At 43.6% G+C, this 17,967-nt stretch overlaps 1 protein-coding gene across 1 annotated transcript in view; it reads left to right on the top strand.

Moving 5' to 3' along the window:
• Nucleotides 1-218: 218 nt before the first annotated feature.
• The window catches only part of RAMP1 (receptor activity modifying protein 1), a 39,280-nt gene continuing 21,531 nt past the window's right edge, over nucleotides 219-17,967 (top strand). The window contains exons 1-2 of the mRNA XM_083573388.1: nucleotides 219-602; nucleotides 12,606-12,744. Of these exons, the coding sequence (XP_083429514.1) occupies nucleotides 551-602; nucleotides 12,606-12,744 (191 nt within the window). The 5' untranslated portion in view covers nucleotides 219-550. The remainder of the gene's footprint in view (nucleotides 603-12,605; nucleotides 12,745-17,967) is intronic.

Below are 17,967 nucleotides of genomic sequence, written 5' to 3'. Positions count from 1 at the left end.
GCGACATTTGTTGCAACCTTCAGGCTTCACTCCCCTTTAAACATCCAGCCTGCCGAGGAGTTCTGCAGAACTCAACACCTTGCTCACTGCTTCCTGACAATTAAACCACCTTCCTGCAGTTTTGGATTTCTTTGCTCGTCCCTTTGCCAAGGTTTCTTTCCCAAGCAACAACTTCAGCTCCTCCTCCTCCTCCTCTGCGCTCCCTTTGCGCGCGGGGCTTGCGCCGGGCTCTGCGCCCGCCTTAGCAACCAGGACCTTGCCGGTGGGGGTGGGGGGGCGTGGAGGGCGGAGAGGATTTCTTTCAGCTGAGCGATCCACGGGGCGATCCAATCAGAGCTTCCCCTCCCACGTGGCCCCTTCAGCAGCCGATCGCCTTCCGAAGAGAGAGCTCTGCCTCGGGAGAAGGGGAAGGGGCTCTGGCCAGACGCGGCTCCGGGGATCCTCCGGACGCGCGAGAGACCTTCTCGCAGGGCTCCTCGCCATGGATCGCGTCGCCCCGTCGCAGTGAAGTCCGCGGGCGTCGGCGAGGCTCCCTCGCTCTCGGCCAGCCATGGCTTCGGGGATGGTCGTCCGGCTGAAGCGCTTGGTGTGGCTCCTCCTGGGTGAGTGCTGCTTTGTGCCGATGCGTTTGGAGACAAGGACTTTGCGTAATGGAGGCGCGGGACAAAGGTGATTGTTCACATGCCGTAGTAATATAGGAAGACCTGCGATAATGTCGGTCGGTCTCCATCTAACAATTAAGAGGATCTGCAATACCCGGAGGGCAAATGACAGTGCCTGTAATGCAGTCCAGGAGATTTCCCACCAAGCGAGCCGGGAGTGGGCGAGGGAAGGTGGGGGGGCTTTGAGACATTTCACTTCCTCAAACCCTTTGGCTGTGATGTGAGTGCGTTGCTTCTTTGTACAAAATTTACTCTCTTCTATTAAATTTGCACCCAGCTTCTGCTGTATTTTCCCACAATGGACAGATGTAAGACTTCTGTTAACCCCTGAAGTCTGTAAATCTCCTCAAGCCAGCAGAGTTGAGGCAGGCTGTATCCAAGGCAAGCTGGCTAGAAGAGTAACCTTGAGTAGTCAGGAAGAGGATGTCGGAAACAAGCCTGAGGCAGCCACAGGGAGGGATTTGAACAGATCACCAACTCTCACCAACACTGCAGACCCTTTCACACATTACACAGAACAAATCCAGGTTGGCCACCAGCTGCAGACCTGACAGCCAATCTTTGACGTGTACCCATTTATGTGTTTTTCCCCCTGCACTTCAAATTTTTTAGATGAATGCAACTCTTCAATGCCAGTACAAGAATCTGAACATGTATAGAATGCATTTCCTTTCCTAAAGTGCACCTGGCAATAAGGGACAAGGCTTTTGCCTACACCGAGTGTGGTGGCTGCCTTGCATTCTTGAGCCACTTGCTTCCAGGAATTGGCTGCATGTAACAGACCATGTTCTATAAATTATAAAACTTGTTTGTGCCACCCATGTAAATTCCCTCTTCATCTGCTCAAACCATGTGCCTGCAGACCTTTGTTGTTGTTTTATGCCCATCTTTTTCCTTTCCGGGATTTGTTTGTATTACAAATCCTCTCTTGCAGCATATAGAAATCAACAGTGAAGGGAAGGTGCCTTGTGCTTTCAAGAAGCTAAGCATTCAGAAACATTGCTAGTATGTTTACGCGCATCGTTAGTCTGGGGGTGGGGGATCTGCATCTGGCTGGCAGCTAGATCCTTATCTCCTCTCACCCTGTGTGCCTACCTGTCAATCACCTGACATCAAAATGACATCATATAATTTCTCCTGTACATTTTTATTCCTCAGCTTAAACTTTGTGCAGATGTGTCACTGCTCAAGTTTTCACCTTTCCAGGGAGTTGCTTAAAATGGACAAATATTTAGCCATGACAAATTGTATCAAAAGCAAGCAAAGGTCTAACAGAAATGGCCACTTAAATTATAAGGGATGTACAGAAAAGGAAGGTGGGTGTTGCCTAGAGGGGCTAGTAGGTTAATAGCCATCTTCTTACATGCTCATGGCTTGCTTTGTACTTGCTTTGTCCCACAGTGTCACTGAACATGTTTACTGCACAGGTTATCTTCAGTGTATTGCTCAGGTGTCCTGAGAAGGCTACGCTGTGAGGCAAGGATTTGCACCACTGTGTTTGCCTGTTGCCTGTGGCACTGCAGTCAAGCGTGGTCACCTTTGGTTTCACAATTTGCTATTGCAATAATGTTATACCAGTGGAATAGATGACCCTGCCTTGCAGTGGAGGGTAAAAGTAAGTGACCTTTCTGCTCCCTTGCAGCGCTATAAGTTTATGTGTTGCCTTATTGGTGGCAGTAATGCAAATTATGTTTGGTGAATATGAAGTTGAAACTCTTTCCTTGGAATGGAAATGAAGCAAAGTAAAACAGCTGGGTCACTGTAGTCATGCACTGGTCTTCAGCCTCTGGGTCAAAACCCACAAATGGATAGCAAGCAAGGCCATCTCAGGTGGGTTGTAGCAAAGCTGTTGCTGCCCTGCTGGACTCTAGCTAAGGTTGACCAGACCAAAGGATCACAAAATGCAGTGTCTGGGCTAGAACACATTGTTTTGATGAGACACTCATTTCATCAATTTCCATGAATGCTGGCTGCAAAGAGGCAGGAGAAAGGCAATTTTCAGTATTTTTCAGTAAGACAGACTTTTCTGGCCAACTGTATGCCCCACCTTCCTATAGCTCTCTATGGAGTAAGGACGCTCTGTTCACTTTCTGGTCTGTTTCTCTGGCTTTCTAGACTTCTTCCACAACTGGAAGTATGCTGGGACTATAATGCAGACGTATGCTTTGTAGTGGGTAGAAGGAGGAACGGTCTTCTGTTCTTCGGAGGAGAAGCAGCAATAATTCCCTCCTCCACACGCTAAAAACTACCCCACCACTCAGAACTCAGCACAACATTCTTCCCTTGTAGCTCACCAGAACACAAGCTAAAAAACAAATTTGTGGGAGGGTATCTACTGAAGACAAGCATCCACAGTGGACACAGAGCCACCAGGAATTAAGACAAGGAGTTGCAGAAAAGAATCCTTGATCTCTGTGGTGGCACAACCTTAAAAGTGCAATTTCAGCAACTAATATTACCAAAGTTTTGGATATCGGTTAATGAAGTGTACTTAGAATTGGCAAGTGAAGCAATCATTCACCAGTTGCCATTTGGTAGCACCTGTCTTCGTGAACAGGCTTCTCAACAATGGTGACCTTCAAAACAAAAACAAAACCCCAATTTTGTTGTACAAGGTAAGCTGTGAGTTAGCTTTTCACATATCACCCCCCACTGGAATTAAATCTGAAATAATGTTTGCTCAGATGTCTCATTGAAATGGTGAGTCAATCAATCAATCACTGGTTTTCAGTAGCTTCTCAGCCTTTTGGCTAAGAAAAAGTGTAAAAACCACTGGTTTTCATTTCACACTAATGCCAAAGTAGCACTATGTATGTTGCTTTGTGAATTACCATTTCAATAGAAGTGAAGTGTCTTGGTAGTACTATGAAGTATAAATCAAATGTGAATCTGTGCAAGCGGCTAGTGTGGAGGTCAGAGGTTGGTCTTGGGCCGGGGCACTTAAACCTATAGAACTGCAGAGTTGGGCTCATCTAGACCCCTGGAATGCAGGAGAGACTCATCGAATCATAGAGTGAAGATCACTGTGTGGGTGTATTGTGACAGCCTCCTTAAAATAGACACTTCAGAAAATAAAATGGCTTCTAAACATAATAACAAGATGCAATGTGACTTGAACGATAAGAACAAATGACCAAGGAGCTTCTTATAAATAAACAACACTCATTTCCCCATTTCCACATTTTGACTGTAGAACCATCTGGCACTGACACATACTAAAAAGTAAATTCACTGTTTCAGAGCAGATCTAGAGCACACAGATCCTCAGGCTTGATCTACCAGGCAGTGGTACAACTGCATGAATTGCAGCCTTTGGGCTCAGTGGTCTTACCACTGAGGACCACTTTAGGGGAGGACGTCTTTAGATGGCTGCAGGTGTCGCTTTAGGAGCACATCTTCACGTGATTCTCTTTGGTTAAGCTAAGATGCTTTACGTTGCTTTTATGCTTTTATTCAGTTGCTTTACGCTGGTTCCAAGCGGGACATAATACAGAATTTACGGTAGTTTGTGGGAGAAACTGTGGAAAACTGATTTAAAATTTACAGCTTGTTGTGTGCTGAAAGAGAATTATGAAAATGATATATAGGTGGTACCTGACACCAAGTAAGCTAGCAAAGATGTACAAATCAGAATCAGGTAACTGCTGATAATGTCAAGAAACAGAAGGTATGTTTTACCATATGCAGAACTAGCAAGCCTGACCACCAGAATAAGAGATCAAGAAGACTGGAAAATGTTTGTAGAATACCGTATTTACTCAAATGTAATGCACACCTCTTTGGGCCAAATTATGTCGTGATAATTAGGGTGTGCATTAGATGGATGGCGCATTTACATTCAAGTAAATATGGTATGTGAAGAATCATTGTAAACAAATTAAAACATTAGCAGAATTAGAGTAAAATCAGCAGTATAAATTATGTTGAGATAAAATGAGAAAGAGAGGTTATGGAGTGATTAAATTATGCAGCAGAAATGGATAGAAAGTGCCATGGAAGTGCGGGGGAGGGAAGTCGATGTTTTTGGTGAATGTGGAAAACTAACAATGAAAATCATCAATATGTGTTGTTGCTGTTTTTAAAAATACATTGGTTCCAATTTGGTTTGTTTTTTACATTAAAAACTTCCAAGGGTCTTGTTACTCCTGGGGTTTCCCTGTCAGCCCATTCCTTTTCCCTTTAAAATTTGAGGAAAGTATTGAAAACAATATCAAATATTTTTGTACACTTGCAGGCTTCTTGAGGCAATGCTTCAGTTACAATGCTGAAAAATGAAATTGTCATACAGATTGTGGGATTCTTTTTGAGGTCAGGTCCACTGCTTTGCTTCTTGCTTCCTTCTGTGCTCTTTCCTTTGCGGAAAGACTAGTGAATAATGCATTGGGCTGTGCTATATATAATGGACTTATCTCTACAACATAATTAACTATTTACTACTGTTTAGCTTGTAACTCTTCACTAGGAAACAGAAGACGCTACAAGTCAGACCCTCTTTGGTTTTAAAGTAATTTATATTGTCTAAGAAATAGCAAATTGATCATATTATGGTTTGGGGAAAATGTTTGTTTTGTATAAGATTTTTTATTACAATTTTATCATAATACAGTAAAATTACAACTACAAAAGAAAAAAAACAGAAAATTGAAAGAAAGGGACAATAGAAATAAAGGAAAAATAGGAAGAAAGAAAATTTGATTATTTAAAACCTTCAGTCCATGTGAACATCCATCTTCACTTTCTGTAAAACAATATTTCATGTAAGTCAAGGTGTCTCAAAAAGTTCAAGATAGGTTCCCTAATTGTTATTATTATTAATAAATGTTAACTATACTATTTCTTTTAATTTTACCTCTATTATTGTTGTTGTTGTTGTTGTTGTTGTTATTTATTTATTGAATTTACATACCGCCCTATACCTGGGGGTCTCAGTGCGGTTCACAGAATAAAATTAATTCCCACCACCATTACTCCATATTGAATAATAATAAATTCTTTCATCCATGTCCGTATTAAACTACACACGCACACACACATATTGGGTCAATATTCCATTTTTGTTTCTCATTCTAGCTAGTTCATATCCAGTTCCATTTCCTGTTGTGTTTACGATAGCATCCCAATCTCCTCCTCCGGCACATTCCATTTTCATACCATAGCTTTAATAGCACCATTCCCTGAATTCGATCCAGGTTGTATGCAGAGTACTCCCTCTCTGCTAGAACTATAGAAAAACCAGGACTGAAGTCTCAGAGCTTTCCCCCCTCTCCACTCCATCAGTGCTATATCCAGATAATTCTCCAAATCAGCATTTTTTATTTTATCTTCTACTTTATCTCCAAATCCTTGTATGGAAGTCATTCCATTTCTACATGACCAAAAGCAGTCCTGCCAGCTTTTCCTCAATTTCGTCTGAAGCCTCTGCATTTACCCATTTCCATTTTCCATCTCATACTCCTCTGGCTCATTCTTCCTCATCCTTTGACTGATTTTCTTCATCATCAAACTTCGATCAATCATTTTTAATTGTTCAGCCATCAACTGTTTCAATACCACGGTCATTGATCAATCCGAAAGTACCTTTGTCATACTGGAGGCTTTTAATGTCCTAGATACTATTAGCCATTCAGTCCACCTTAATGTTTCCCCCTTAAATCAGTCTTGGACTTCCACAGCTGTGACTGCATTATCTCCAAGTAGATTCCATTCTGACAGCTAATTATAGTTACAGTCGTACCTTGGTTCTTGAGTGCTTTGGTACTTGTACTTTTTGGCTCCCAAACACCGGTTTTTGAATGTTCTTTGGAAGCTGAACGTCCAACGCGGCTGCAGGAGTTTCCTGCAGCCAATTGAAAACCTTGATTTTCAAACAGTTCCGGGAGTCAGACGGACTTCCGGAACGGATTAAGTTTGACAACCAAGGTACCATTGTACTTCACTTTCAATTTCCCCACTTCTTTAGCGGCAGGAAACAAACAAACAATAATAATTAAGGATTTTTAATACGCTCCATAGGGAACTTTGCCCTCTGTTATCAGGAGTGGAAGGTGTTTCTTGGTGTCACAGTGCCAAGGTAGAGCAAATAACAGTAGTTCTGAAGTAAATTAGAGCAGTCTTCTAGGAGACTGTGTACACACTATCCCTGTAAAGCACATCCAAAGCACACACACCCCCTCAAAGAATTCAGTTTGTTAAAGGTTGCTAAGAATTGTAACTCTGTGTTGTGTAAAGCACAGTGTTCAGAATACTCTGAAGGAAAGAAGGTGCTTTAAAGATATGATGTGTGCATAGCCAGAGAAGTTGTAATGGTGATTTCAGAGAAACGTAGAGCAACTGTGAATAAATTTGGAGGCTTTGTGAGGAGCTGAGGCCTTTGCTTCCTCAGTGATTAGAAAAAGTCAGTCTGTCTTTCTTATGGTCAAAGACTTAGACCAGACAACAGAAATAATAATAATAACATGCATAACTACATCAGCACCAAGGGGCAGAAGTAGTAGATAAAATCCCAGCTGATATCAAACTATTTGCTGCAAAACCACCAGCACATTTACTATACAGGCTAGACAAAGTCAAAGCTGACCCAGAAGCCCATGTTCAGGGGTAGCTGAAGAGGCCCATGAGGTAGATGAGCAGCAGATAGCTGAGAATGTAAGAAAAGCCCATCTTGGATTACCATCTGATCAAGCATCCAATTTCCCATAGTTGCTAACCAGATGTCTTCAAAAAGCCCAAGGGCGGGGCTTGAAGGCAACTGTGGAGGCCTGGGTATGGCTGGCACCAACCTCCACAGGTAAAGATTGATGGATCCAATGTGTTGTTGCATGGCTGCTGGCCACCCAGTGCTGTCTCACCCTTCCTGCAGGTGGAGGCAGAGAAGCAGTAGATTTCTGTGCCCTTTGCATACTCATTCTCAGGACCCAACAACTGGCGTACCCTAGAGACAGGCCAAAAAATGGGAGAAATCCAAATGTCTGTGAGTGGGACCTACCTGCCATGTAGAAGAGCCTGGGATCATGGACAGAAAATGGACATTCAGGACACTGGCTCGAGCGAAGCTGATCTAGCTAAAGGCTAGCAAGCGGACCTTAGAACCACAGCTTGGACTAAGGCATGAGTCAGTTGGCCAGGGAACCAGTTGAGGAAGAAACTAGCAAGACAGAGAAAGAGGGAGACTCCTCCTCCTCTACTTCACCATTTGTCACTGATAGACTTTCTTCCGACACTTTTCTTTCATCTCCATGGAAATGGGCCTTGAGATTCCTTGCCAAGAAACCGGAATCCCTACAGACATGGAATTCTGCTCAGTCCCAGAACAAAGGAAAACTACAGCTCACCATGGGAAATGTGCGCACTGCAGGAGGAGGGAGTCTTGCTGCAATTGAATGTTTTGAACATTCTGCTGCAACAGGGTGTCTCTTCTGCAAAGGAAACAAGTTGTTCAGCAAAGGGTTTAGCTGCTTAGGTTTTGTGTTTAAGTACAGAGGGTGCAGTAGGGGAAAATGCAGGCATGTTTTAGTTGCCTTCACGGAAATAAGCATGTACTTTGTGGGACCATGCCTTCAGGTGAAGAGCTAAACATTACTTGGTTGTGTTGTCTTTTTTGTTTTACAGGTTTTTTTATTCCTGTATGCTGTCCTGTGGGTCATATAGAGACCCATGGTATTCACTTCTGATACCCACAGGCATACGCAATACCCTTCCAAATACTGGAATGTTTATGCAAGCCAGTTCAAAATGGAAAGGGTTAAAAAAGTATTTTCATAGTTCTTTAATATTATAAAGCCATGAGGGCAATCCAAGCAAATCCACTGGAGCATATGGAATGCTACTTGAGATGGTGATGAACAGTTTGATCAAAATGTTTTACATTTTGGTAGTCAGAAAAGACCAAGGAGAAAAGCTAATCAGTGGGTCATTGCCTGCCTCTCCACAGAAATGGACAGCAGCTGCAGCCCCAGCCACCTGCCCAGCCGTTAGCTTTGGGCTCACTCCCAGCAGAGAGCTGGGAAGCTCTTGACATTGATAGACGATTGGTCAAACTCCATCAAGGCTTTGGAGAATCATTAATCACCTCTAGGACACGCAATAAAGTAGAAAAACTGGGGAGCAGCTCTCGGTTTTAGATTTCATCACAAGCATTTCATGCAATCCTATGATTGTTGAGGGAGAAGCCTCTGAGGGCTAATATGTCATCAGCCTGAAGCTGTGAATGCTTTTAATTCAGGGAATGCATTGCCTTTGTACTGTGGGGGGAGGGGGGGTTGGCAACGCTGGGAAGTTATAAGGAGCTGAAGTGTATAAAATGATATGTTATTCTGATTTGGTTTGTTACTGTGTTGGATCCATGTTTATACAGAGTGGCTGGGGAAATCCAGCCAGATTGGCGGGTAATAATAATAATAATAATAATTACAGTTTCTAAAAACAAAGATTTTTCTGTGAATGAAATGGACTTCACAGTCGCAGAATGGGAGTGCCCCACATTCTTCTTTCTTCCCCGCCCCCCACAAAAAGTCTGCCGTTGGTGACTAGAAGACTCTTGGGAATGGTGTGGAACTGGGTGCCTGGAGCTGAGGGCGAGAGAGCAATTTGAAGGAAGTGATGCCTTCCTTATGTGAACAGAAGAGCAACATCCAATCATTTCTGTCACCTGAGCTGCACTTGGGGTGTGCCCATCACAAGGTTCATTGTCACAAGAATGACAATGGCGACTCTCTGAGAATCTGGCTGTAGTACTGCAGTGTTTAGTGGAGATGTCTACTTTGCAGGAAGTTGGATTAGATGACCCTTGGGGTCCCTTACCAACTCTGTAGTTGTATGATTCTGGGAAGTAAGGATGGATCTGTGATACATATGTGTCTACCCTTCCACCCACTGCTACTAATCAGGTTGAAGTCTTAGAAGAATAGCTGCTGGCTTCTTTTTTTAGGACTGCCCAAAGCAGAGCAAAGGGACGCAGGTGGCGCTATGGTCTAAACCACAGAGCCTAGGGCTTGCCGATCAGAAGGTCGGCGGTTTGAATCCCTGCGACTGGGTGAGCTCCTGTTGCTCGGTCCCAGCTCCTGCCAACCTAGCAGTTCGAAAGCATGTCAAGTGCAAGTAGATAAATAGGTACCACTCCAGCAGGAAGGCAAACAGCATTTCCGTGCACTGCTCTGGTTCACCAGAAGCAGCTTAGACATGCTGGCCACATGACCCGGAAGCTGTACACCGGCTCCCTCGGCCAGTAAAGCGAGATGAGCGCCACAACCCCAGAGTCATCCGCAACTGGACCTAATGGTTAGGGGTAGCTTTACCTTTTTAAAGAAGAACAGGATGCCACAATGATTAGTTTACTCATACGTTTGCTTTATTTTGACAACATTAAATTGATGTTTCTGAGCACATTATTTCTCAAAATAGGAATGCATTTTGGTACATTTTTAATCAGTAACTGTAGCACATTATGTATGTAAGTATGTCTGTATTTATGAACATTTATAAGGCACATAATTTTTAAAACAAATGTAAAAGCCGGGATAAGTGATGGATAGCTTTGTTTTGATCTACACATTAGTCCAGTTAGTGTAGATCAGTTCAGTGTGTATCAGAACTGGCAAAGATCAAATTTCACATGTGTCCCTACTAATAAGCAGCTTAAAATATTTATTAATGAACTCAAGTATCAGACATGTAAATTACATTAAGCGTGATAGTGGAAAATCTCTGAGCTGTGGAAAAAATTAGTCTTATGAAGAGTGTAGCACTCTTATTTTGATCCCTGGGGAAAAATATTAGCTGGGCCTGGCCTCAGCAGAATTTATCCATTCTTAAGGAAATCAGCCCTGAGTGCTCACTGGAAGGACAGATCGTGAAGCTAAGGCTCCAATACTTTGGCCACCTCATGAGAAGAGAAGACTCCCTGGAAAAGACCCTGATGTTGGGAAAGATGGAGGGCACAAGGAGAAGGGGACGACAGAGGACGAGATGGGTGGATAGTGTTCTTGAAGCTACCAGCATGAGTTTGACCAAACTGCGGGAGGCAGTGGAAGACAGGAGTGCCTGGCGTGCTCTGGTCCAGGGGGTCACGAAGAGCTGGACATGATTAAATGACTAAACAACAACAAAGCATATTTCAATTCAAACTGTTGGATGCCCCGAGTTCTGTTGCTTTACCTTAGTTATAATCAATACAGTAGTTTGGGAACTTGGACTGGATTTGGAAAGAAATATGTACTATTGCTGTAAATTTGAAGAACTTGATGGAGTGGATTATATATGGGTTGCATTTGTGAAAGCTGTAAGTTAGTGTATTTTACCATCATAGAGAGAGTGTTGGTCTATTTTGGTCAAAGGACTATCGTGTGTCTTCATGGACTTCATAGGCTCTTTTTATATCCAGGAGGGCCCTGGAGGAAGCGCAGGGCTGCCAACATTCTGGGCTGTTAATGCCTAGCAAATAGCATTGCCTGTACATGCGGAACTTTGTCATGAATGTCAGGCTCAAATCCCCCAATGGAAATGATTGAGATAGCCAAGAACTATATTGAGTCTCTGCTTTCTGTGGACCAAATGAGATGTGATGTTATTCATGTCTTTAGCCTTTGCACAACTGATTATTTTTTTTAAGGCAAGCAGTGAACAATAGGAAAGGGCTGTCTTTAGTGGCATCAATCATTATCCTGAGTCTAGTAAGGAAATTTCTGTTCCACACAGAAGTTTGATAGAGGCTTTCTAGCTCCCATTTGATTCCTGTAATTGTTGACAAAGTAGCCAAACAGAGGGAAAAACAATTCTAAATCTGAATTATACTGTCATGGAATATCTCTGGCTAGTCAAGCAGAGGTTTATCTTTTATCGATTTATTTATTGATTTATTATCTAATCAATAAAATAGTTTGTCAACTATTTACACCTGTTTTCTAGAATATATTTTTTGGGAAAACATTGATGTTTCTATCCTGCATCTCCATGGTTTTAGGGTTTTGGCTGCTACAGTTCTTCTTCCCATGGAATTGGAGGGTGATTGTAAAATTATGGAAGCACAGTCCCACGATGGGGTCTTGACACTTCAGGCTGATCTCAGTAATGGCATTTCTTTATTTGTATTAATGTTTATATCCCATCTAGAGATGGGAAAGCCTGAAAAAAACCGGAAAAATTGGGGGGAAACCCAGGTTTTTTCTGTTTTTTCTCCAAATGGGAAAAAATGGCTTTGGGGGAAATGGGGGGGGGGACTGGTTTGTTTTTTCTCTGGTTTTTTTCCAGGCCTTCCCATCTCTAATCTCATCAGAGACTTCTTTACATCTTCTCAAGGTGTATGGGCGTTCCCAGAGACTGCTTGGGGGGCAATTGATTTTCTATCAAGGAATTCTCATATTGTCATGGGAGGTGATCGAAATGCTTGGTCAGGACAAACAAATTTGTAAATATGTAGGCACCTTTGCAACAGATATTTCCTACGCAAAAAGTTTAATAAGAGTCAGCAGAATCTTACAACACTAGCTTATAGGGGTTTTCTCTTCCTAATTTTGAATGACAGTCCTTTGGATGAACCAGCAGGCCACAGTACATACCTATCATTGGGGAAGGGGGCAGTATAGTAGTTTTTTCTTAATTCCCCCTTCTTTACTTCCTGAGGTAAAAACCTCCTCAGCAGAGGATCAGCTGGAAGGTGGCCATTATCCCATCCAATTGCTTATTCAACTGACAGTCCAACTTATTAGATCTACCTCAAATTGGGATGCAGAGGAATCACTGCCCGTTAGTGTTCTTTTCCTGCTAATGGTTGTTTATCCCAGGAGTGAAGAGAGACACATGGAGATGTTTCTGAGGGAAGGAACTCTAGCCTCTCTCTTGCACTGGTAACTTTGAAATGTGTTAGAATGAATCAATCAACTCAGTCCTGGCCTTTACCTTTCTTCCCCCTTTTTGTCTCTCCCTCCCCTTTCCGTCTTTCCATTTCAGCCCATCACTTTATGGTGGTCAGGGCATGCCATGAAGTCGCCTATGGGCAGTACATCCAAGAATATTGTCTCAGCAAGTTTCAATCTGACATGGAAACTCTCAGGAAGACTCTGTGGTGTGACTGGGATATGACTTTGGGGTGAGTTGAAATTGTTTTGTCCAGTGGGAAGAAAAGAGCTATGTAAACATCTAAGAAATGGCATGCTAGGATTCTGGAGTGTATCTCATAGCCTCCTGCATTGGTGTAAAGAACTGTTTTCTGCTTGCTAGACGAAAGGCTGTGCATCCCCCCTTGTTCCAACTGGTCATATGCAATCTTCATAGTTGACCAACTAGGCTACTTTCAAGGTAATGACAGATAATTTGAGCAACCTGATAGCAAATGATGATTTGGTACATCCCCTGCCCCTGTTTTTCTTCTCATTCTGCTTCATAATCTAGCACAGCGTCCAACATTTGACAGAGCAAAATACGGAGACTTATTTTTAGCACATATTATTACAATGATTTCATCTGATCTAGTGGAGGCAAGCCAAAAAATTGAAAATCCTTACATGAGCTGAACATGAAATGAAATGAAATATTTTACTTAAACAAATATTTGGATTTTAACTCTTTAACTCTTTAGCCAAAACCCTGAAAATTGAAAAAAGATAAAAATGGCAGCATGCGTTTGCAGAGAATAAAAGACCAAAACCAACTAAATGGGATGCAATACAAACCATTACATATCCTCCCAGTATAGTTATGTTGTAAGATTAGGAGTTTGAACAAGAGAGGGCTAATGAGGACAGGTTGACAGGAAGGGTTTCTTAGTCATCCACAGACCAGGTTATTATGAAAACAACAGGTAAAACCAGAAACTGAGAGACATATTGGCAAAAGGACCCACCTAATACAGTCCTGGCTGGGAATGTTGCCACCAAGGTGCCAGCTCCAAACAATGGAGGGTTCTTCGCCTCAGCGACTGGCTAGAGCAAGACAGAGAGACGCATCTGAGTCCTGAAAAATAACAGTAAAAAAAAGAAGCCTGAGAGATTGCAACCTAAAAGCCCCCACTTTGGAATTCCAGGTGGTGAGAACAAACACATAAGGCAATTTAGTTCTTTAGTTTGAGGAATTTATACCCTGCCTACTGGCTGAGGTTCTAAAGAGCCCTGAGACTGACCAAATGGAGCAGCCAGAGGTTTGTCCCTCACAAGCCAAGAATTCATCATTGACATCCCCTGGCTCTGGTGACAGATGCAGGAAGCACTGCGAGGTGAGGAAGAGAAGGCCCACTTAAAGGAACCACTCTGCTGCCTTTCCTTGAGATATCGCCAAGCCCTGCCAGATCCTGAGAACAGCCTTTCCTCATTCATGGCGGCAACTGCTCCTCCTCACAAACTGGCTCTGGCTTCAAGCACCCACCAGGTTGGCAGGTGCCTAAAGTCACCAACAGTGGTTCACCACCGCAAAGGTGTGTGGCAGTGGCTTCTGGCAAGATCTCTCTCACAAGCTCTGCAAGGTCTTGCCAGAAGCCCCCTGCCCTGTGCCAGCAGCTGGGGAGGGGCTGGGGGATTCCCCTGTGCAAGGCAGCTGCTTCATTCTGCCTCGTGGGAGGGCTCCCTGGCCCCCAAAAAGATACAGGGTAAAACTGTGTGCCAAACCACTCTGTGCATCACCCCCAAACAAGATGCACACTACCTTTCACCTGCTTGCCCTGAAACAAATAATTTAGTTCATTTGCATCCTACTAAGTTCACCCAAATCAGTTCCGCTTCTGTTAATTTACACTCCCAGTTAATTTCCCAGCGAGAATCAATCCTTTTCTTTTAGTCACTCCATCAGTCTTTACACACCCAAATTAATCTAAACTAAACTAAACTAAACTAAACTAAACTAAACTAAACTAAACTAAACTAAACACTAAACTAGGTTCAAAAGTAATTCTGGTATCCAGGCAAGATTGCCCCCTGCACCTGTTACTAAAAAGGGGGATAAAACTCAGGAAAGACTGGCAGGCAGAGTATTTTATGTGAGGAGGGGATTGCACAGAACTTGCTTCTTTGCAGTTACTGCTTCTCTGCTCTTTGCTTGAAATTAGCCTACCAATCTAGGCATACCAGCAAGTACAAATCTTGAATGCACCGAGGAGCTCTAATTGTTTCATGTCGGACAAAAGCACCTGCTCCCTGATAATACACTTTATTTCTTCCTTTTAAGATTCCTTGCCATTGCTCCTTTCAACAAACCTCTGCCATAGGGAATCCTAAATTAATAGCAAAGATATAGAAAGATGAAAAGAAAATGATAGTCAGAAAAGGCCTTGGGGGGTTTCAGAAGATTTTTCTTTTCTTTTCTTTGCTGATTCTGACTTTGCTTTTCAAATAACCAGCAAAGACAGCTTCACAGATTCCCCTCCGCTGCATCTCCACGAACTATACCTTCCAGGGTTTACCCTTTTCATTCACAAGGTCATGAAGAAAACTGCTGGTGACTCCTGAATTCCTCCTTTGCGTGCTCTTCCACTGTGTGCCTCCCAGTTTTGAAAAAGGAGAGAAGTGAACAAGGAATACTAAAGCCAAGCTCAGTGTTTTTTTCAAGTCCTCAATCGCCCTCTTTCCACATGCCCTCTCTCCTTTCGGGGATGAGTGATCCACACAAAATGACCTGGGCTTATTTCCTCAGATATGATTTACATGACAACAAACAAATGCACACGGAAAAAGAACCACCCTAAAGGCAAACAATCTATGGTCAGATGCCGCAGCAAATGACAGGCACACTCGCCTCCATTGTCTCATCAACAGCTCCCTTATTCCTAGAGAGGCGATGGCGCTGTTACTACAAGAGAGCCAGCTGTCTCTCCTTGGCCCTTGGTTTTCCCCAAGTGACTAGGGGTGGCTGCTGCCTTCTTTTCCAGTTGTTATTATTTCCACCTGGGTCTGCGTGTTTCTTTTCAGGGCAGGGCAGAATTTTTCCTATGAGACAATGTGATTGGTGTGTTTTTCTTTCTTCTCCTTCAACTTATTGGTCGAGCTGTGCCAAGCTGTGTTGTGCACAATGGGGGGGGGGGGGGAAGCCCCCTAGGAAAATTTGTTGTCTCAGCCATCAGGCACAGACCTGATTGTACGGCCAACACCCATGGCCTGCCTCTCCCCCTGCCTGCCCCAGGCCTGCATTCTTGGCTGCGGAAGCTAGGGGACACGCGCCAATCAGAAATGAAGCAGCATGTCCAACCCAAAACTGGTGCAGGAGGTGCAAGTAGTTTTGAAGGCAGAGTTGTATACAGTCTAACCACCTTGGTCCCATCATGAGCACAAATAATCCTGAATGCACATTTTAAAAAAATGTTGTCTGGAAGAGCCCTTAGATTTCTTACAACAAAATTTGCTGAGAAAGAGTGCGCACCCCATTTACACCAGGCAGAGGGAAATATTTAAAGCTGAGCTCTGCGTGCCACGGATTGTACTTTTTCATGAAGTGGGGCGTCCTCTTTAGTAATGATAAATCTTTTGGAGGTGTAGATTAATACATTCAACACCTGTTATTTCTGGCTCTTTTTAGACAATTATCAGTGTGCTTGGCAAACAGTCACTGTGCATATTAATATGGATATAATGAAAGACCCAACACCATGTGACTATTCTGCCAAGGAACAGTGAAATGACAGGTCTTCCTACACCTGCTTTCAGGCAACCTACGCTGGCAGTCAGCTGCCTTCGCACCCTGTAATCAACATTCTTTTAGAACTTGGCATGGCTTTCTGGGTACACGGCTGTTTGTTGCAGTAAATACACAATGTGTGAAAAGGAGCCAAATGGGAAGCGGACACTGTTGGCCAAGGCTGCCCACCCATGAAGCAGGGTGAAGCAGCTGCCTTGGGCAGTGAAAGGCCCAGAGACTGTGCCATGGGGGTGCCCCTCCCATGCCACCGCCTCCACCACAAACAGAGAAGTGGCCCCGGCAGCAGTGGGATCTCACTGAAATCTCCTGAAAGCTCATGGAGCGCGAGAGATCTCGTGAGATTTCAGAGACATCTTGCCATAAATCAGCACCACGGCCAGCACAGCTTCTCCACCAGCGGCGGCAGCAGCCCAGAGGTGATGCCGGCAGAGGTGGGGGCAGCATGGTAGTGGGGGCAGAGCGGGCAGGACAGCACTTTTCCTTTCGCCTCAAGTGGCGTAATGAGAGGTGCCACCCCTGGTGTGGTGCCAATGCCATGAGTTCGAGATCTGTTCAGTTCTCCTAAGCAGCTCACTGGGAAGCGTCTGTTTCAGTAGCTCATAAGTCCCTGATTCAGCCTCCGGCATCGCCATGGCGATAACCAGGAGAGCCCGATGGTGTAAAGGGAGTCAGCGCAAGGCAGCTGTCGATATTCACATATCCTGGTTCCCAGCACCGCGATGCCCCTTTGTGATAAGCAGCAGTAATTTACATTCACATGCCATAAAAGTACAGAGGAGGCAGCATGTTCTGCAGCTCTGTTTTCCCAGTGCCATGCATGTCTCAGTTTAGTATGCTTTATAATAATGAGAAAATCCAACATGCAGTCAGATAGGCTGTTTTATATATGCATTGGGTCGAATTATTTAAAGTCTTTCTACAAATGCCAACTCAGAAGTGGGGCTTATTTTCACATAAGAGGGTGCTGGATTTCAGCCAATGACATATTTCATCAGCCAGGCTTTTAATGCATGTTAATATTGCGGGATATGGACTTTTTTTAACTTGCTTTGACTGCTGCTTAATGTTTTTTAGCCTTTATATTTTTAAAGTTTTGCTGCTGTAAGCTGCCTTGTTGGCCCCCTTTTTAAAAAGATGTTGTAGAAATTATTTTGTAAATAAAGAACAGGATGATACTCTGCAGTTTTAGCTGTGAATTCTGTAGTGGCAGCTGGCAAGCAAAGTGAGAAAATAGGTGCTTTGATAAACAGATGCAGTTGCAGGTCGTAGGATAAGCATAGGAATGATCCAGGATGAAAACGTGTCGGGATCTGAACAAAAGTTTCAGGGTTTTAGCCTCTTTCTAAGAATCTCCGGAGGAAGGAGTAAATCTATGAACCCCCCACCCCACCCCCACATTTCATGATAGCCCTTTTCTTCTTTTCTAGGACAAAAAGCTACTGTACCTCAATAGCTTTTTCTGAGGAAAAAGCAGAACTGAGAGGCGGACACTTAAGTCAGGCATCAGAAATACATTTTGAAAACATGTGGGCAAAGTTCCGCCATGCCTTCAACTCCAATAGACGTGATTCTGGGCAAATCTAAGGGGAAACTGTGAATAATTTCATTGCAAGATTGTCCTCAGATGCAACATAGTCAGCTACCAGGCCCTCCTCTAGTTGGGCCTTCCTAATGCATCATCAAGTGAGAGGAC

The sequence above is a fragment of the Podarcis filfolensis genome, assembly GCF_964270895.1.
Source record: "Podarcis filfolensis genome assembly, chromosome: 1".
In the NCBI taxonomy this organism is placed as follows: domain Eukaryota; kingdom Metazoa; phylum Chordata; class Lepidosauria; order Squamata; family Lacertidae; genus Podarcis; species Podarcis filfolensis.
Note: the sequence above shows the minus strand (reverse complement) of the source record. Positions and strands in the feature narration are given on the sequence as shown.